This window comes from Sarcophilus harrisii, chromosome 2 (assembly GCF_902635505.1).
Source record: "Sarcophilus harrisii chromosome 2, mSarHar1.11, whole genome shotgun sequence".
NCBI lineage: Eukaryota > Metazoa > Chordata > Mammalia > Dasyuromorphia > Dasyuridae > Sarcophilus > Sarcophilus harrisii.
In genome coordinates, this window is record NC_045427.1 from 36,895,956 (window position 1) to 36,917,840 (window position 21,885).

At 37.5% G+C, this 21,885-nt stretch overlaps 1 protein-coding gene and 1 long non-coding RNA gene across 5 annotated transcripts in view; one reads left to right on the plus strand and one right to left on the minus strand.

Moving 5' to 3' along the window:
- The window catches only part of CSNK2A2 (casein kinase 2 alpha 2), a 43,406-nt gene that overhangs the window by 13,089 nt on the left and 8,432 nt on the right, over window positions 1-21,885 (minus strand). For 2 of the 4 annotated variants that reach the window (XM_031949934.1, XM_031949933.1), the window contains 6 exons: window positions 18,146-18,247; window positions 15,983-16,033; window positions 5,124-5,183; window positions 2,209-2,292; window positions 707-817; window positions 431-532 (listed from right to left, as the gene is read on the minus strand). In XM_031949934.1, coding sequence (XP_031805794.1) covers window positions 431-532; window positions 707-817; window positions 2,209-2,292; window positions 5,124-5,183; window positions 15,983-16,033; window positions 18,146-18,247 — 510 coding nt within the window. The remainder of the gene's footprint in view (window positions 1-430; window positions 533-706; window positions 818-2,208; window positions 2,293-5,123; window positions 5,184-15,982; window positions 16,034-18,145; window positions 18,248-21,885) is intronic. The other 2 variants (XM_031949936.1, XM_031949935.1) reach the window with 1 other exon arrangement.
- LOC116421272 lies at window positions 16,831-19,164 on the plus strand. Its single transcript, XR_004231576.1, has 2 exons — window positions 16,831-17,002; window positions 18,857-19,164. It is a non-coding gene; the product is annotated as an uncharacterized LOC116421272 (long non-coding RNA).

Here is a 21,885-nt window from a genome sequence, read left to right on the forward strand (position 1 = left end):
CCTCCTAGGGGCACAGGAAACATAGTTCAATGGCTAATGGAAAGAACATTAAGCCCAAGAACTGCCCTCACTATGCCCTTGGGATGGGACAGGCAGTCTGGGGGCTGGGGATCACAGACTTCTTCAAGACTAGGTTTACCCCAGTCCTGCTCTTCCGGAGCTCTGGGATCAAGGGCAAGTCAGATAATGTCTCTAGACTCCCCCCTCTGTGGACCTCACATCTGGCTAGGGCCATCTGACTCGGGAAGGCTGCAGAATATAACAGAAGAAGCCAGTGTACAATTAAGAAAGTTTGACCTAAATCTGCTGGTGATACCCATTAACTCTAGGACCACAACAAGTCCCTCTGCCAGCTCTCTAAACCTGGCAGAGCATCTCTTACACTGAGCAGAGGGCATGGCTTCTGGCCGGAATGATGGTGCCTCCTCACCTGGTCGTAGTTGTCTTGGCCATGGAAGAAGGGTTCCTTTCGGAAGATCATGCTGGCCAGCATACAGCCTAAGCTCCACATGTCGAGACTATAGTCATACATCTGAGGAGACCAAGAAGGCCAGAGTGAGCGAGGGTGCAGGAGCTTGTTTCCCTTAGCCCAGCTCTCCCAGCCTCCACTGGGACAGGCCACTTAGAAGTTAGCCTTAACAAAGGCTATGGACTAACGCTCCCCAAAATAACAGCTAGACAGGAAGAGTCCTCTCACGGGTTTTACCTGGTAATCCACAAGGAGCTCTGGCCCTTTGAAGTACCTAGAAGCCACACGCACATTATACTCCTGAGCAGGATGGTAGAATTCTGCCAGACCCCAGTCTATTAGTCGAAGCTAAAAACAGGACAAAAATAAAAAGGCATCAAGAAAGTGTTTAGACTTCTGTTTCTTAAGACAATGGTCTAATATATTGGAATAACCACATTTTCTAGCTAATTAGAATTTTTAATAGTTAGATGGTCCTATTTCCTATGTCAGGATCTGTTATTTACCATTTTTTTTTAATTACACTAGTTTCTCATCTTCTGAGACAGTTGATAGTCTAACAGAAGACCAAACTACTCACTACTGACATCAGTCACCCTACATACATTTCGCTAGAATCACGATCGCAGTTTAGAAAAGCCAAAAAAAGTTTGGCTTGGATTGCTGGTGGAGTTATGAACTAATCCAACCATTCTGGAGACCAATTTGGAACTCTGCCCAAAGAGCTATCGAACTGTGCACACCCTTTGATCCAACAGTGTCACTACTGGGTCTGTACTCCAAGAGATCACAAAAGAGGGAAAGGGAACCACATGTGCAAAAATGTTTGTGGCAGCCCTTTTTGTAGTGGCAAAGAATCAGAAACTGAGTGGATGCTCATCAATTGGAGACAGGCTGAGAAGTTATGATGTGAATATTATGGAATGTTATTGTTCTATAAGAAATGATCAGCAGGATGATTTCAGAAAAGTCTGGAGAGATCTACGTGAACTGATGCTAAGTGAATGTGAGTAGAACCAAAAAACATTGTACAGAGCAACAAGAAGATTATATGATTGATGACCAATTCTGATGGATGTGGCTATTTTCAACAATGAGATGATTTCAGGCCATTTCCAATATGAACTTTAACCTTAATTCAAGCCCTACAATGTAAAAAATGATAGAACAATCTGCACCCAGAGAGAGGACTGTGGGGACTTGAATGTGGTTTGAAGCATAGAATTTTCACCTTTTTTGTTTCTTTCTCGGGCTTTTATTCCTCTTTTGGTCCGATTTTTCTTGTCATGACATGACAACATAGAAATGACAATTATGACAAATTGGAATATGATAAATATGGAAATATATTTAAAAGAATTGTACATATTTAACCTATATCAGATTGCTTGTGGGGGAAGTAAGAAGGGAGAAAAATTTGGAACACAAAGTCTTACAAAAAGGATTACTAAAAACTATCATGTTTGGAAACTATTAAAATAAACAAAAAAAAATTTGGCTTTAAGACCTTAAGATGGGACAGAATCCACCAACCACCTTGTCTCTTAGGAGCCTAATTCAAATCCATGACTCTGATCAATAATAACCTAAAGAACTTAAACCTGGGGTGAAGGCTGCATTTTCCTGTTATTAGAGGTAGTAATGCCAAAACAATCTGGAAGCTAGCACTGGAGGTAAGGCAAGAACAAGAACATGATGCACACCCCACCACCATCACCACCACAATATCAATATATTACCTTTTTCTGTTGGTGATCTATCATAACATTGTGAGGTTTGACATCTCTGTGCATGATTCCCATGCTATGACAGTAATCCAGGGCCTAGTCAAAGAGAAAACACAGACAGAGGATATATAGTGATGTACCAGGGCCTTCACAAGCTAGCCCCAACCCCTTTTACCACTCCTTGGGACAGCCTGACCTAAGTAGACAGAACTGGGGGCAGATGACTATGACAAACTATCATCAGTTGAGAATGTGTAAGATGAAGTAGAAGTAGAGACATTCCACATTCAGAAGCCACACTCTGAGAAGTAGGAAGGGCAAGTATAAGAGGAAAGTTACTCAAACCCTATAGAGAATTTTTAGGACTGATCGATGTTCCTCCAAACAGGTAATGCCTTGGGTTAAACTTGACACAATCCTCCTCTGAGGCATTTAGTTATAATGTACAGTATGTGATATCTATGTCAAATCTGTATTCCCCTGCAGGCCTGTAGCTCTCTGAGGGCAGGAGCTGAGTCTTCCTCAGCAAACAACATTCTGAAAATACACTCAATACTCTCTAAAACCTTCATCTTCATGAACTGGCAAGAATTCTTGTCCTCCAATTGTAGATTTAGGGCAGAAAGGGAATTGAGGCCATTTAGTGCAACCTTGCATTACAGCTGAAAAACCAGTGACCTGGCCAAGACCAAGGAGGCACCACGCAGTCAGGTCCTCCTCTATAGCCCCAAAGGACAATTCAAAATGCCAAACCATCAGGAGCTAAGGAATGAAATCAGGGAAGAAAGTAAAGCAGTATGGCTTCCCTGCTTCTACTGCAATCCCCTTTGGAACAATCATGCTCATCCCTGTCCCAAACACTTTTCTACCTACTCAGTTACCTGTGCAATGTTTTTAAGCAAAATCCATTTGTTTAGCTGAATTACTCTTTATAAACAGTGGATTCATTCCTAATTATAGTTCAAGTAGTCAGCCACATGTGCAAGGCCATAAGAAGGGGAAAAAACAGGAGCTAAAGCACCTTCCATAGCTGTGCCCTGAGATGTCCTATGTACAATTAATTCTAGCCCAGCATTCTGAGAATCACGACTGTCTTCCTATGACTATCCTTAGAGCTGAAGGGGCTCAAGACATTTTAATTATATTGCCCCAGAATGAGAAAAATGCTCCTATGAAACTATTCTGAAGAGATGGTTAAAACACAAAAATTTTATAATTAAGGTCCCTTTTTGGAAAAACATGCCAAAAAGTTTACATGATTCAGGAGCTCTCTACATAACTACACACAATATAAGCCCTGGGTTTTGTTTTGTTTTGGTTTTTTTGACACTGTACAGATAATTTTGTTATGAAAAGTATTTTGAATTCTCTCAGCAACTAGAATTCAAGCTGGAGCTATAGTTTTTCACTTGCACTCACTAGCTATCAAATGTCCCACTGTGAGAAGAGAGCTGGTGAGTGGGGAAGGGTTGGAGCTCAGCACGTACCAGAGGAGCTGCCAAAAAGACACAAGGGGTATAGTACCACAGATAAAATCGTCTCTGGAGTTGTACATCCTCATTTTGTGGGCTACAATGCCTATATTAAATTCCTTCAGACATTATATTTTGCATTAGAATAGTGTTACTTTAGTGAGACTCCAATGTTTTGCTGAAAAGAGCTTATAAAACCAAGGCTCCTATGAAAAAGATTCTGAATTTGAATTCTGAACATGCAACCAACTCTCTAGGAAATACTGAGCAAACCACTGTTTCAGTTTTCTCCAATCTGCAAAACAGGGTCAGCATTTCCTATTCTCATTCTCCACCCAACAACTTTCCTTATTAAGATGCTCTGCAAAATGATTCACTACACAAGGTTTATCATTTATGTTAACATAGTTTGGTTTGTTATTAGCCATCCTTTGGCAAAAAACAAAAACAAAAATCGACTAAGGACAAGTAGAATTGGGATTTAATAACTGTTCTTCAAAGGTAACAAATAAACACAGATAACTTATCTGACTTTTCCTCATTTGATTCCCTTTGGAATCAGTACTTAATATCTTTAAATAAGTAACTTCAAGACAGTCACCTTTCCTAGTTACTGATCACTAAGCATGCAAACTCAGATCTATTGTACTGTATATCTCAGAGATATATCTCAACAGAGACTTCTCAAGAAGATGCTCTCCTCCCCAGCCTACCCCTTTCCCTGAAAGGTTTAGTGTGGGACAAAAACATTAAGGAAAGAAAGAAGTCTTCATAATCATTGTTTTGAGTCTGTCCACCAATTCAGTGAAGTACATTATAGCTCCTTACAATCCTTTTCCTTAGAAAGAGTAATATTCAACTCTGGAATCTTGTTTTGGAAATTGATACAATATTAACACTATTTTGTTCTGATAATTCTCTTCCACAGTGACAATAACCTACTGACCCCTCAGTACTTTATTCCAAAACCTTTCTGAAATTCTGTTTATGCCCATTTGTTTGGTGCTAAGGAACAATTTAATTCCTTTGTAAACTATAGAAATATTGCAAAGGTTCACAAAGCCTATAGCTCTCAAGTGTCCAATGTGCTTCCTCAGTCCCTTCTGACTACATCAAGATCAAACCAGCTACAGGTTAGAGTAGAGCTAGGGCCACAGGTCTCATCCTAAAGAGGAACTAATTGAAAAAATCAAAGAATCATGAAAAGTTACAGAAAGTACGAGGGTCTAATTGCTTAGTAAATTTTTATAATGATATCTGACCATCTTTCCTTTAAAACAAGGCTAACCTGAGTTCCCCAAAACAATAGCAAAAACCACAATTCAAGAGTTTCTGAAAACTTGTCTAAAAATATATTCAGCTGGGACATAAGAAATGATCAGTTTTCTCTTTCAATATATCAAGTTTCCCTAAAGTCTGCTTAAAAATTCCTGACTGCTGATTAATGTCACTTACCTTAAGCAGTTCATACATATAAAACCGGATATCAAAGTCTGTAAGGATCTGGTATAGTTGCTGAAATAGAATATGGCAAAAAAAAAAAAAAAAAAAGTCAGTTCAATCATAGGGCCCCTTTGTATTCTCCCAGTTGTTATTTTCTATATCATACTTTTTCAGGACAAAGCCCTCACAAAGTTTTACCACCAGGATCTAGAGAGCTTCCAGATAAAGTTCAGAAACCAATGACAAAAAAGCTAATGTATTTCACATTTTTTGAGAAGAGGGAGAGAAAAGCTGAGTAGAGAAAAAGAAAATAAGCTAACAGAGCTTATGTAGAACCTGGCATTTCCTCCTTCTACCATCATTCCTTGTAAAACACAAAAATAATTTGAGCTTCTCAGAACAACAGTTCAATTCACAAGTTCAAGAGATTTTCTGAAAACGTTTCTAAAAATACATTCATTTGGACTATTAGAAGTGTTTTACTAAATTCAGGTTCCTTCATTCTTCACTTCTTTTTCAATGTATCAGTTACCCCAAAAAGTCTGTTTAAAAACTCCTAAAATTCCTAATCAGTCTTTCCACAAAATCAATGACTATAAATTGCTTCACAATAACAACAGTAATAAAAACTACATTAGTCACCTAATCCTCACAGCTACCAAAGTAGCACTACAATTCATTTTAGAACATTCACAATGAGTTGCCAAGTTGATATTTCATTCTTAAGGACCCATTAACTGGCTTACTTGGTACTATGTTAACTAGTTGGTGAAATTGTTTGAAGAAAAGACACAAACTGCCAGGTTGGGGCCAGTTTAGACATGAGGTTGGCAATGTAAAGTTAGAGTCAAGGAAAGTACTTTCCAAAAATTCCTCTTTCCTACTACTCAAATCTTTCTCTAGTGGGAAAGAGATGCTGAAGTGGTCATAGTTAACTGAAGCTGGATAATGTTTCTGCAGAAAAGGGATTCAAAGAGGAGCCTTCAGAAAAGATTAAGTAAGCACAGGCTAATAATACAGCATAAAAATGGAAATATAGTGGTTCACTAGACACAGCTCTACCCACGACAAAAAAACAAAATGATTCTAGGTTCCCAATAGAATTTTTAGTCACTTAAATAATATGAGATCAGAGAGGCATTTAAAGATTCAATTCCTTCTACTAGCACATAATGCAGTCAAAAACTGCATTTCTACTACACACCTCATTCCTCACAGAGGAACTTGCCCCAAAAGACCAGCGGGGCAGAAGGACACTTATTTAGACAAAGTTATTTTAGTTTTCTTGATTATATTTATCTACTAGAGGAGTGGGCTTTGTTGAGGGGCAGCCGAGTATGTATGTAAAATAAAGATGCTTAAAAAAAAAAAAAAAAAAAGTATAGGGGCAGCTAGGTGGTGCACTGAATAGAACCCCAGCCCTGAAGTCAGGAGGATCTGAGTTCAAATCTGGCCTCAGACACACAACACTTCCTAGCTGTATGACCCTGGCCAAGTCACTTAACCCCAAATGCCTCAGCAAAAAATAATAAATAAAAAATTCCAAGAAAAAAGTTCAGAAGGGACATAAACAAGGTCATTTTGTGACTACCCCGTTAAATTTAAACTATATTTTTAAAAATGACATTTTCATTTCTTATTCTTGTTTGCTTTATATATTATATATTAAGATGTGTTGATCAAGTTCATAAGACAAAATTTTTTTTAAAAAAGAACTACTTCCTATGTTTTAATTTGCTCAGACTTGGTTTTTTACTTATTGTCCTACATCAGCTTTTCTGTGAATTCTACTCCAGTCTCCCCACCATGGATTTTGGTAAGTTGCTCCAATTATACTAGAAATTATATTTTCCAAGAATCAAATCTCTATAAAGCTTTAAGATGAACATCTCTAAATGTCTTCTTTCAAAATAAAGATAGGTTTGTTCAAAGGCTAGTGAAACAACTTCAGATTTGTAAAAAGTCAACAGAACAGTATCAGAGTATTGACACCAATGTCCAAGACAACATAGTGGCAATATCTTCAGTGGGATTGCAAGTCATCTCCACCACCAAATGGATCTAGGTAAATGGTACAAGCCACAAAATAAGCGCTAGTTTTTCAATATATTATTTACACCTATGCTAAATGATATTAATTTTATTGAACACAAGGCAACATTAATTTTGCTTATTCTCCAAAAAAATTAACCTCTTTCCTAGCACCTAAGTGCCAGGGATTGTGTTAAGTACTTTACCATTATCATCTTGTTTGATCTTTTGTCCTCATTTTACAACTGAGGAAATTGAGGAAGAAGTTAGGGTTAAGTGACTTGCTCGAGGTCACACACTTAGGAAGTGTTTTCAGGCCAGATTTAAGGCTGAAGTCAGGTTTTTCTGACTCCACGTCCAGGCTCTCATTGTGCCAACAATTATAGAAAATATGTTTATAGGAGTCTACAATTGAGCTTCCACAGCTTAGTGTTCAAAGATCTAGACACTAAGTTGCCAACCTATTTTGTTTTACATGCGCCCAACATACTTCAGTCATATGACTTTAGCTCGGCACTTGTTGTTGGCCACTTGTGTGAATTGCTCTTGTTTGGATTGCCCTCCCACATACCCACTCATCAAAGCCATTCTTTAATCTCAATCTCCCACACCACTGTAGTCAGACATTCACTCTCATCACTGCTAATGCACTTCATCCCTTGTCTCACTGATCTGGCACTTATCATAATCGGACTTTCTCATGTGTATCACTTAGAGCAGACAATGGCTCCGTCCTGTGCCTTAGCCTTCCTCTTGCTCCCCCACAGCCTGCAGCTGAGCTGACCATGGACACCTCGATATGTTTTCATGACACTGATTTTTCTGATTCTCTTCCATTATGTCTGGCCAATCCTTCTTAGATCCTCTAGTGGAAGTGAATCTTCCCAAGACTCATCCTGGGTCCCTTGAATCTTCTGTACTATTTTGCTTGATAATCTCATTGGTTCTCATGGATTCATTTATCATCTCAAAACAAAACGATTCTCAGATCTAAGCCCTCTCCTCACCTTGAGCCTGTAACACCAAGTGTCCAGTAGTTATTCTGAATCAAATGTCCTATAGATGTCCAAAAATGAAAAGATTGTCTTTTGCCTCAACCCTTCCTTTTTAACTTTCTTATTACTGCTGAGGGTACAGGTCTGGATATGAAGCTCACAATCTTCATATCCAATCTGTTGCCCCCCTCCTCTTTGAATCCATCTCTACTACCACTGCCTCCTGCCCCCATCCCTCTACAATTCCCCCGATCCAGCCCCTCATCACCTCATTCCTGGACTCCTACAATGGTCTGCTGGTGAGTTTGCCTGCCCACCAACTCATCCTCCATTAGGCTACCAGCTCTGCCACCTTCCTCTTCAATAACTGAGCATCCCCAGGATCACCTGTAAAATCCTACAACTTTGAAAGCCTTTTATCAGCTGTACTGCTCCTGCCTTTATAGAGTCTTTTTTACTTTTTAGTTTACTTAAAATTGTCATCCAAAATTATATAATATTCATTTTAAGAGATGACCGAAGATGAAAATAAAGGAGAAAAATACCTACTATGCAGACTGTGATATAATTGAGTAATAGTACAGATATTGCAGCTGTACAAATGGGCCCAAAATTGAAAAGAAAGGCTGTATTGCTTTTGGGGAAATTGCACAAGCTGAGCCCCAAAATAAAAGCCCATTTTAAAATATACCACTATTCTGATGATGTTTGGTGACTAAAACCACTGAAAAATGATACCCCAACAATTACAACTGGAAGTCATCAAATAGTCAATGGAAAAAACATATTGTGCATATAAGGAGTCAATAGCTTATTGCCAAAGATGACTTATAAGAAATGGCATAGTATACATTATCCAAGAAAGAAATGATTAGAAAAGGTGAGCCAGAAAGTGAAAAGGTAAGGAGAGTCTGCATACTGCATGATACCCACATCCAATAAGACCTATAGAAAAGTCTCAAATATGTTCAAGTAGATACCCCCTTTCTCCCAAGAGGATTTGTGAAGACCTGGCTAAGAGATGCATAGGATCAGGCTGTATGAATGGGTTATAATCTGTACTAAAGGGGGGCAATAGTCCTACTGATAACAAAACAAGACCTTTGAAGTAAAAAAGAGCAGCCCTCAACTTTCCCAATTTTACACTTCAAATGTAAAGTTAAATGGCCACTCCAAACATCAAATTAAAATGCAATATAACACAGATAAGTTTTCTAAGTCTTTAAGTGGGATGAAGGGATCCTGTTTCTATTTGAGTCTGAATCACTGATCAAATACCATTAAATTCCATCAAGATATAATTAGTAAAACCAGGGACTGAAATTTCCACAGTCAAGAGTTTACATATTTTAAATTTAATTTTGTACTGGTCACATTATGTAGTTATCTAGCTTATAAAACAGCAGCCAAAAATCTTGAGTCTATTGAGTTATGATACAATAAGTGACTGAAGAACTCCAAAGCAAATAATAAAAATCTATAAACATTCAGTAGTTTTCTTTACAAATGTTTCAACTTCCTTTGAAATTTAATCACTGATCTAGTTTAGCTAAACATTTGAGAGAAAGCACATTGAACTCGGCATATCTTCCCAACAATTTATTTCTTTCAAAAGAAAAGTTGCATTGAAAGGCTACGTGAAGGTTCACAGAACAGGACCTAGGTCCCAGCCAGCTTTCTCTCAAGTCTGGGGTCCATCACAGTACAACCTTGCCTAGAGTTACCAACTATAGTGGTGCTTCTATTCTGGAACAGAAGTTATTTGGGAACACTTTACAAACATACTAGAGGTTAAGGCAGGCACAGACAAAAAGATACCAATAATAACCAAGTCAGAGCTGAATACAAACCTAGGTTGGTACAATGCCTTTGTGCCTACTAAAGGCACCTTAGGAGGCCAATTCTCACCAGCCTGAATCAATTACTCAAAGGACTTTCTCTTCCAATAAATATTAAATAAAATGTTTTGACCAACTTCAACATAATCTACATGATACATTTAGATTTTAAAATAGAAATATTAAAAATGAAAACAAAATCGTATTTTATCTAACTACCTTTTTTGCTTTTTTTGAGGCCTATTTCAGACATGAAAATGAGACAATGACCAGATTATGGAAAACCAAATTTACTGCTAAGTTCATGTGCAATCTCAGCTATGATATTTGCTGCAACAAATGCAGTTTTGTATCCTCGGGTTGTATTAAGAAAATTGATCTGTCACCAGTGAACAGTGAGTTCACAATGTTGTTCCATTTTTCTAGCCAGCTGTGAGAAAACATTTATAAATCCTGCACAAAAGGAGCAAAAACAATAGCAAAACTCTTGGTAGGGACTCCTAAGTTATGTTGCACTGAAATTTCTGAAGACAAACCAAACACATTTGTGCTTCCCAAAGAGAATTATCCTTTGGTAATGTAGAGAGAAATAACAGAAAAGATTATAAAAGAGGATGCATTTCCATTTTGCAAGTCTAAATTGTTGTTGCCCGCTTCCCTGGGAAGGAGGGGGAAAGATCAATTAAGGAATTATGTTAGTCCAAATAAAGGCCAAATTTCCCTTCAATCTAGTTTGTATAAAATGTAAATATGGCTGACCAATGTGGTCTTAAAATACCAAAAATGACAGGTGACATTCCAAATACCCACACTGATGCTGCCAGATCAATACAAGAGTAACTATTTGTGAAAATAGAAAGGGAAGTCACGATTTAAAAACAACTTTATTTGAATGAAAAAACAAAACAAAACAAAAAAAATCTGCATGTTTTTCAAAGCATACTCATCTATAATCTATCAGAAGTCTCATTCTAGAGGCAGAAGAGCGGACCCCACACAGTCCAACAGATAAATGTTGGGAGAGGCAGAGCCAGCAGTTCTCAGGTTACAATCTTTTCATCCCCTTGCTGAGAAAAGGTGTTTTATTGATCTCTCTATCTACATCTATAGTGGAAGTCTGACTTAGGAAAGAGAACCCGAGTACAGAGCTGGTATACTGCCCTGTGAGGCAGATAGAACATATTATCATCCAAATTTTACAAAAGAACAAACTGAGACTGAGATAGTAGGTGACTTACTAAGGCTACAATTCAGCCTCTGGGAAAGACTTTATATCCTGATGTACAAACGTGGTGTAGCATTCTGCCCTCTGGATCACATTACCTTTGTATGTGCCTATGAACACAGGGGTCCAGCCAAAGCTCTACCCCTTTTCCTACAATTGTCAAATACTAACTTTCCCAGCAGAGGCTCCCTGATGCCAGAGCCTCCCTGTAAGAGGGAGCTTAAGTAAATAAATTCTGGCTTAAGTTTTCAGGTAGGGGAAATCTCAACTTGAGGCTCCTTAGTGCAGAACCACAAGCCCAGACTAGACAAAGAACAGATTCTAAGTTCAGAAGTATCTGTCTCTGTCTTTCTCTCAGCCACACTTAATTGTCCCCCCACTGGCAAATTCACAAACAATTATATAGCAAATTCACAAACAATTATATAGCCCCACAAGCTAAGATTGTCTATCTCCACTTCTGTTTGTCTCTCTCACATACAGACATAGACACACATGCTGATATCCCCATGGGCCTTGGAAAGGGAAACAGAATACGCAGAATTACAGATGGAATTGTTACTTTCAATGCAACTTAAGCAATTCCATTTGCAATTCAAAGAACCAAAGTAACTCCCAAGTCAATAATTCCACTAATTTAAGAGTTAAGCAAAATCTAATCCCAGAAATATTAGAAACACCAATGCTGATTATAAAAAAGGTAAAGATAAAAATCAATAAATCAACGAGAAGCGTCCAAGTGCAAAGGCTTCAGTTTTCTCCATTTTAATAATCTTAAAATGAAATACATTTCTTGGTCCTAATAGTTTAAGAAATTATAGATTCCAAATATGGATAAATTTGGAATATGTTGACCATGCTTATGAAGTATAACTAGTTAAAATAAAACTCAAATCAAATTTACTATAAAGTAGTCTAAAAATGTCATTCTTTTCCTTCAAGAAAAATCACAAGAATAATTGTATCTTAGAAACCATTAATTTGTTCCACATTTTTAACTATTCTAATCATCCTGGTTTATCTTCACAGTAAGATCTGACTTAGGATGTAAAGCTGGCATCTAGTCTAGGCACTAGCAACGGAGGCATCAACACAACTCAGTGGGCCTATTTTATACTGAATCATCCTGATAATGAAGTCTTTGCACACATCCAAATGAAAAGCCTTCTTGCTTTATTTTATTTTCCTCTTGTCCAACTTCCCAAAGACAAGGAAAACAACCAACCCACATTCATCTTCTCTCTCATACCAGATTGAAAAAACAAACCAACCACAAAACACCATTTCACTTTTTCTTCACTATTAAGTAATTCCAGGGTCCTGAAATATTTTCTTTTCCTTCATTGTTCATTGTCTGAATCCTCCTAAAGGTCTTTATATTAAACTGGATAAAATAATCTAATATTATTAAAATTGGGAAAAGTGCTTCCCAGACTTTGCTCATTTAAATTCATTCCAATAACATTACTACTTACCTTCCCAGTCAATGTCACAAAGGTAGTGGCACTTTCTCTTAACCCTCAGGACTTTTTTCCATTAATTCTAGGCCTAAGCTTAACTAGCCCATATTTTGTTTTGTTTTGTCCTGTGGGGAAGGAATTGTTTCCATATCATATGTATTTCTTCCTAATTTTATCTAATATTGGTTGGATAGTTTCTCTAAAGTGATTTTGAGTCTCCCCCGTCCCCCCCCCAAAGTACTAATGTTAGCAATATGTTCTGACTTCCAGATCAATAAAGACACTGAAAACATTAGTCTCTGAAAATTATCATTGTGGGACCACCTAAGGTGTTCCTTTGAGCTAACAGTAAACTACTGGATAAGCTTTTGGATGCTGCCATTAAGCAAACTGTTAATTGTCTAAGATTGGGGCAAAATCAGATATTTGACAAGACTGTGATGGAACAAATGAAATTGACCTGCCATAATTTGTTCTTACAAGCCCACCTCTGCATCTTAATATTTTAGTTTTCTAGGTGATAAAATATTGACTGATGACTTATTTTAGTAATTTCCCAAGTACTGCCATTAAAACTGAATGAGCTGTTCCTTCCATATAATATTTAAAGAGTCTAAGTTGGTGACCATATAGAATCAGCAGTAAAGACCAATTAGTAAACATTCTTAATAACCCAAATATTATAAATAGATTATAATCATCCCCCATAATCTTAAATGATTGACTCTTTAGCCCTACTTTTTTTTAATGAAACCAACTTAACCTTCCTGAAATTATTCTGTTTAAATCTAATTTGAGAAGAGGAAGGGGAAAAAAATGTACTTTATCATAATAAAGGTGAAGAGACTTTGGAGAATTATGGGTCTATAATTTCCTAAATTTTCTATTATGAGGAATTTATGAAATTTCAAACTTGAAAGAGCATGGTGATTTATGAGCTGCAAAATTCTAGGGTAAATATTTCATTTGCCAGATGAACAAGATCCCATTAAGTAGCCACAAACACTTATTTGTGTCATCTTAATACTTGAAGACTGCACTACAACCCCCCTTGTGTTAAGTCCATTTTTTAAATATCTCCAATAAATAGTTTAATCACTAAAGACACTAAGAAATGATGTGTGCATATAAGCATATGAACATTTGACAAACTGTACAATGAATAGACCCTAAAAGGAATGGAAGAATGGGTTGTCTTTGGGAAACTGTGTAGTATTTATATTGACCCCAAGCTCTCTCTAGGGGAAAAAAAAAAAAAGCCTATTATTTTAAAGATATTCTTCCAATAGGGATATTTATGAGTAAATGGAATTTACTCCTTTAGAAACTTAAAAGAAATTTCTAAACACAGCTACAAGTTAACCAAGAAGCTACTATTCCTTATATGGTGGCCATTAAGTAGGCTGCCACATAGCTGGTATAAAGAATTACTCAGAAATGGCACTAAGAACTAAAAAAGAGGGAGCTAGTCAAGGAGGAAGAGGGAATGGCAAGTATAACTGGTGGCTGGTGTACCAGGAGCATTAATGCTTTCTAGTGTGTTAGATGGAGGCCCCATGGAAGTCATGAAAGAGTGAGTGCACATGAAAACTGTCCCAGCACTTGGGATATGCACCACTACAGGAGCCATTAGCCAGCAGCTAGGAAGCTCCTGAAGACCTGGCACATTAAGACTCATTCTTTCATACTCCCACTCATGTTCAATCAAAAATGTCCAGAAATCTGGATCATTCATGCTGCAAAATATGATTAAAAGTATGTCAGTAAAAGTACTCTAAGGCCCTTCTGAAGGGCTCATTATTTTAGTGGAATTGTTCACAACTGAATGTTTCACACTTCCAAAGCAATCAAGCAGAAAAGCTGTTATATCTGGAAAAAGCTGCATTGTCTATTATGTGAAATTTGTCAAAAGGTGTTGGGTATTCTTCCTTATTTTTTATAATTGTTAAGCTTACCTTGCAAAGGTGACTATTCTAAAGGAAATTTAATGTAAAGATTTTAATCTTTATCATAATAAAGATTTATCCTTTTATTCTCACCAGAAATTAACAATCTCAATAAATACCAAAGTATCTGAACATTTGATCTTAGTGTCCTTTTTAGTCATGGCAACCACAAGTAGCAAAACAGAATCCTCATAATCACCGATATTTAACAAAGTAAACTCATTTCAATTACTTATAATTTTGTCATTTACCTCCAAACGCTGATCCCCGTGTCCCCTTTAATTCAGAATTCTACACAGTACTTCTTAGAAGTTTTTTGTCTGTTCTAGCTTTGTGATTTCACGAGCTTTGGCAACTTTCAGTTTGGAAACTCTACCAGCCAATACCTGGGGTACTACCATGAGGTGAGTAAGTAGGTCTTCTGATTCCCTTCTGTCATGCTGTCTCAATAATAGTTGATCAAAGTGTTACCATAAAGAGGCAAGTATTTGAGTTAGAACCCTCATCGCTAAACACAAAACAGGAGGGTGTGGGAGTCGAATAAACCCAAAAAACCATCAACATATAAGTTCCATAACTTGCAAAAGTTTGAAAACATATTAAACACACACCTATAAAAATAAATTAGCAATTGCTTGAGTTTAACATTCAGAAAAAGACCTATGGAGACTGAACGTAAATCAACACATGCTTTGTTCATTCACTTCTTTTTCTCTCCCATGGTTTTTCCCTTTTGCTCTGATTTTCCTCTCCCAACATGATTCATTAAGCAATGTGTATTAAAAATACATTTTTTTAAAAAATCTCTATTCCAATTCCAAAAAAAAAAAATTTGTATGTCATGTATTTATGTATTCTTTCTAATCAAAAAAAGAGCTCTTTTAAGTCCATGGTTATCATTCCATACTAGCCCCATAGGATTTCTTTACAAATCAAAGCTACATCTCTATCAACAATATGGTTAGAAATAGACCCATCGAACCAGAAGGATTATCTTAGATTGAAAACACAGCAGAGCAAGCAAGGCTATATTAAGAATGGGAAGGGTGTGAGCAATTTTTCAAAATGCAATAACTCTTCTCATTTGTCAGCATCTTCTAACTACTTTCAATAGTTACCAGGAAGAAAAATAATTTAGGGTTAGACTATTTCTAGTTTATTTGTTATTCTGTGAAGACCCTACTCTGTTAGGCAATCATAAAATGTGATAGGTAACCAATCCATCATTTTATTATTTCCTACCTTCACCAATTATAGTCTTTCCAGTACTTCCAACATTTCTTAAGTTTTAATGTATCTAAAATACATTCTCCTTTCTAAGCTGTATATTTAAGAGTAAGAAATGTATTTACAGATATTTAGATATATATACTCACCTTAAAATCTGTATTATTGATGTATTCAAACACCAAAGCTGGAGTCTTTGACTGTTAAGAGATAAAAGTGATTTTTTAAAAAATAAAATTTTTTTAACAGTTTTTGTCATATACTCCCAAGTTCCCACTTAAGATTCAAAATCACAATACTTTGGAATCTTATTGAAGAGTTCATGCCATCAGCCTTAGTTTAACAACTCTGATCAGAAACTGGGCTTAGTTGGGCCAGAATGTGCTCAAAGCAAAGCCACAAAAAATGAGTGCATAATGAAATTTCCCTACTGCTCCCGATTATCAATAGCCTCTTCCCTTCATTAGATTAGAAATTGCATTTCTCAGCATTACCACTTGGTGACCAGAAATGTTTTATCTTGGCCAATTCTGACTAAATCAGAAAAATTGACAGTTATTCCAGATTTTGCCAATGAGCTAAAGCAGAAAATTATACCATTGGCTGAGAGATGTTAGATTTTGAACACTACTGGACTTCACACAAGTGATGTAGTGATGAAAAGCTGTGTATAATTAATAATGTAAATGTCATGCTGTTAAGGAAATTTTGAGAATCTTTGCATAAAATGAATAACCACCCCAGATCTGCAAATCTGATATTCAGGAAATCAGGTTTGTCAAAAAAAAAAAAAAAAAAGCCAACTTTCATCAGTTATTCTCAAATAGAAGGAAAAAAGCAGCGGTTAGTTTAGAGTGGGAGAGGACAAAAGAAAATAGTCGTGAAAAATTTTACATCTAGTATTATCTGAATAGAAATAGGTAGTAGTTGCCTAGGGATCTTAACACCCTAGAAGTACATAATAGGCCTCAGTCTGTATTATCTCTTAACCAGCCCAAGAACAGAAGAAACAGGAAGTTACAGATTCACAGATTCACCAGCAGCACCAGCAAGATGAATTAGAGTCTACTTCTTTCTTTTCTACTATCACTATTATGTCGGTCTCACCTGGAGACTGGGAGCTGGCTACTGCTTTTCAATTCCAATGATCAGGAGCTGCTGGGGTCAAAGTAAGTATGCTTGCTAGGAATTCAGGGAGATGGGAGTATCCTGAGGATTATGTTTACCTCTCAAGCCCATACTAATGGTCCCTATCAAGGATATACGGGACACATATGCATTTGGTCAAGAGTCACTTCAGTGTGTCCACAGGAAAAAAGAAATAGGGTATAGGATAGAAAAACAGTTTCATTTAAATCCACACCATATAGCATGGAGTTGCTTTTAAATGTGATAATCCTGCAGCAAGCACTGGTTTCTGAGAAGTAGGCATTAATAGTGACCATTCTCTCTGAGACAGTTATATATACTGTCATTCTCTAAACTCCAGGAAGGCAGATACCATATTTTATTTAATCTCTGTATCTTCCTAACACCCAAGCACAGTGCTCTATACACAAGAGGTAAAATTCACAAATGTTTGCTAGATTGAATAAGGCTTATCTTGGCAATTGTCTTTAAGAAAAAAAATGAACACTCCTTAATTTGTTTAGTACACACCACAGATGAAAACTAGTAAATTTCTTCAAAGGAAATTAGGTTATTATGGAAAAGGAGAAAGTAATTAGGGGTATCTAGGGAAAAATAGAAGAGCAAAAGAGAAAGAAATGAGATGGAAGAAAAGTGAGGGGACTTCTTCAACCTGAATAATCAATCAAAATAACTGAAATTTACCCACCAAAGAAATTAATTTAGCTACACCAAATCAAATAGTTTTTAAAAAATTCTTGGGGATTTTCAGCAAGTATCTCAATTTCACTTGTAGAACATGTAAACCCTGAAATACTTGCAATAATGTTACAGGTTTAGACCTTTAATATGAAAGACAGTAGTTGTAATTTCATTTGAAGATGTTTTTAAAACAATTATTCCATGGAATTCAAGGGTTCCATGAAAAATTAGTACTAGGTGTCATTTTGAACTGCCATAAATCTTTTCCAGTTAAAAAAATTCATTCAAAAACAGGTAAGCATGATTGGCAACCTCAATAAAGGTTATTTCCACTGCAATAATGTTCTCTTTCATTTTAAAAATAACCACAAGAATGGCAGGCTGGCAAGGGCACTACTGAAATAGAAGAACTTCAATATAACCACAGTTTAAAAACATTTCACTGTCCTAGCGTGGGACCCCAAAGCCCCTCAAGCACTTACCACCGGGTCTTTCACAGTGTCAATGAGCTTAATGATATTTGTTCCACCTCGAAGATTTTCCAGAATCTTAACCTCTCGTTTTATCTTCTTTTTCTTCACTGGCTTAAATACATAAGAGCAATTAGAAGTGAGACTCCTTTTGCAGTTAACTCTGGTTTACTTGTATCCTACACAACTAGGCTGTTTGACAAAATGTTTCTCTAAATCTGAAGAAGTGAGGCAAGTGATCAAACAGCTGAGTCCATTAGAGTGAGTTTAAGTTCCACAGGCCTTTGCGGTCTAGTGTCACAGCCCCTTAAACTCATCCCATTCAGGTCAACCTGCAGATTGATATCCTTATTTTGCTTGTTTGTTAGACAAATGCCAACTGGAAAATCTTAAAACTTTTACAGTCTGAAAGAGCAGCTGTACATCTTATAGTCACAGAACCCCCAAAACTGAAACAAGGTAGTAAGACACCTGTTCTTGCACTGGTTTATACATGAGTATTTCATCTTCCAGCAAGTGGAGGTCGGTCCATTGCAATCCAGTTTCAAACTTGGGTAAGCCTCAGCTGCTGGCTCCCATGGACTTCAGATCTAGGATCTAAAGTAGGCAGCATACCCGGTAAGCTATTACAATGGATCCCATTTCTAAAGAAACAGATGTTGGATCAGCAAAAAAGAGATCGGCTTTTGCTATGACACTGACTGAAAACCTCTTCACATTTAGGAATCAGGAGGAGGCTGCCAGCTGAGCAGTGTGCTGATTCAAACCATGAGAATTTCAGAAGAAAAAAGCATCGCTCTTGCTATACTTTTTCCGGTGAGTGACAGACAAGGTCTCCAGAACATGTTAAATATGACTACAGAGTGCAAAGCACACCACAAGCAGGGGTACAGTCTCTGCACAGGGCAGAAGAGATTTTTTCAAAGATACATGTGTCTCTGGGAACAAGCTAAGGAATAAGACCCCCACCAGTGATCCAAACATCTGCACAGTAAACAGAAAATGATGCCAACTGGTCAGTCACGATGCCACAAAATGTGACTAAAATATTCTCTTCAGCTGAACTCGGCATACATGAATACATGCCAAGCAAGTCGACGCATCCAGCACCTAACAAGTGTCCATGACTCAGTTCACAGAGCCGGGGCTGGAAAGGACCTCAAAGGTCATGAGGTCCAACCCTACCTCTTTTTACAGATTGGGAAACTGAGGCCAGAAGTGGATATGACTTGCCCATGGTCACACCAGAGATTTTGGATTGGAAGCAGGGATTGAACCTGGGGTCTGTGACTCCAGAGAGCCAGTGCTCTTTCCACAGCAGCCTGCTACCTCGAGACACACAAGCTGGCCATAGTTTACTACATGGACAAAAACAGAATCCACAGTTGTCCCCCTCCCCCACTTCACTTACCCAGTCAGAGGAACACCTGCCCCCAGGGATCAGGTTTCAATGAAAATGAGCTCCTCCCCACAAAGGCAGAAGCCCAATGACCTAAAGAAAGGGGCCTTCCACCTATCAATTATTTAGCAAATACTAACACAACAGACAAGGCTTTTCAAAGGAAAGCAACTCTTGGAGTGATCAGCTGGCAACAGAAAACAGCAAGGAGCTTCCTAGAAATAACAGCAAAGAAAAATAAGGATCTTTTGCCTCAAACTTGCCAATCTCTAATATCAGTAGACATGCCATGCCAGCTGTAGGGAATGGTCCACTGAATGATTTGCTTTAGCAAGGCTTAAAATCAAGTAGCTATAATACAAAATCAGATATTCTGAGGTTGCCTTGGTAAATCCCCTTCCAAACCCTAAAGTACACCATAAATCCTAGCTTTTCTTCCCTTAGTTAACAATAGTTAAGGCAGATCCAAAGCTCCTGGATGGGCCAGTGATGAACACAAGATGAACACAAACACTCCTTTCCTGTCCATGATGTAAAACCTATTCACTTGCTTGAGAATCTCACTTTACAATACCACCCTGGCAGCTGGGGATGGAAATCCAGGTGCGCAAATGCAAGGTTTCATTTACCATGCCTTTCCCCCTTCCCTGCAGCACCACAATGTGTCCTGGAGCCCAAATCAAAAGCTCCTTGGTTCAAAGGCAAGTACTGTGAAAGTGCAGGAACCTCATTTTTGACCTGAATTAACCTAAGACTCCATCTAATCTTTGTTCAGCCCTTTAAACTTGGAAGATGTTCCAGTAGCCAAACCACAAATGAGCTCCTTGGGAATGGTAACTTTAATTTTCCAAATGGAATTGGAGAGCATGACCATAGAAAAAAGTTAATGATTTTACATTTCATTATTTTAGAGAAGGTCTTGTAATGGAGCAGAGGGAGCTATAAAATTACTTTCTTCCAACTCCATAACAAAGAATCCTGATCTGATCAAGGCACGAGTTATTTTTAATAGATATGAGAATCCTTAACTTCTTGTTTGGAATCCACAAACAATATATATCAAAATATATATTCACAACAGCCACTCCAAGTTGAGACAATATACAAAGGCGTCTCTGGCAATCTCCTACTTCCTTCCACTCCTTATTTCTGGAAAAATATTCCTATTTTAAGTTTTGTTACTCCATGTTTGATCACAGAATTTCTGCTTAGTTTGGCTATTTTAACATAGCATTGTATATCCTTTACTTACAATTTTAGTAGATAAAATTAGTACTCAAACTCAAAAGTATCTAAATTTGAGAACTTGAAACACTGAATCTAGTTACATAAGAGGACAATACAGAACAAAGTATACTTTAAGAACAATATGTTTAAGGAAAATACTTAATACACTGTTTAAACTTTGTGGAAAACCTCTTTTGAGAATGAGAACAAAAGTTTCCTTTCCCCACCACCTGCCTACTGTAGAATGTTACAAATAAACATCAAATACCACCACTTCATGGAAAAATCTAACTCTAGGTAGCCAAGGATAGTAAGGTTAACTCCTGCTGCTCTGGAATTCCTCAATATGAGGCTAAACTTTTTAAGTGAAAACTGAGACTTTTAGCAACAAAATGCAAATTTAATGATAGGCTATTAAGAAATGCAAAAGTTGAAATTCTTTAAGCAATCTTAATTAGCAGATTTAAATTCATCAGACACTAGTACCCTACCCAACTCAATCCAGCCAGAGCTGGGCTGCTAAGTAGCTTCTCCCTGGATGTGCAGGCCTGACATGTCTGTGCTGACCTCCAGGATTATAGATTCCCTAGCTCCTTCAAAGTGAACTTCAAGGTTCTAACAGGGAATCTTTGGGGATCTGCCTCAGTTGTCACTACTCTGTTAACTAGTTCTCCTGAAATTACTTTGTATTACTTCTCTGACATACATCTTGCATCTCTCTGGTAAAATGCAAGCAACTCGAAGACAGGGACTGTTGCATTTTTGCGCTCATTACCCTAACATTCAATGGCGCAGTACACATGACCTAAGCCAAAAGGACTTACAAGGTTTGAGGCCCAACGGAATCAAAGATAAAATAAAAGGGTCTGTGCCCCGCCAACTCTGCACGGAGTTCAGTGGCTTGGATTGCATAAGCAGATTTGACTCAAGTCCCTTCTGCCCATCCTAATGGTAGGTCCACAGGGCAGCATGAGGAGCTGAGTTAGGCCTGGACTCCAGCACTCAGGGTATTTCAAACCAGTTGAGTTACTTTTGCTCCACAACCAATTTGAACCATTGATTACATCACCAAGGCATTCATTTCATCACTGGCAATTGTAGAAAACAATGGCTGCTAGGATGCAGC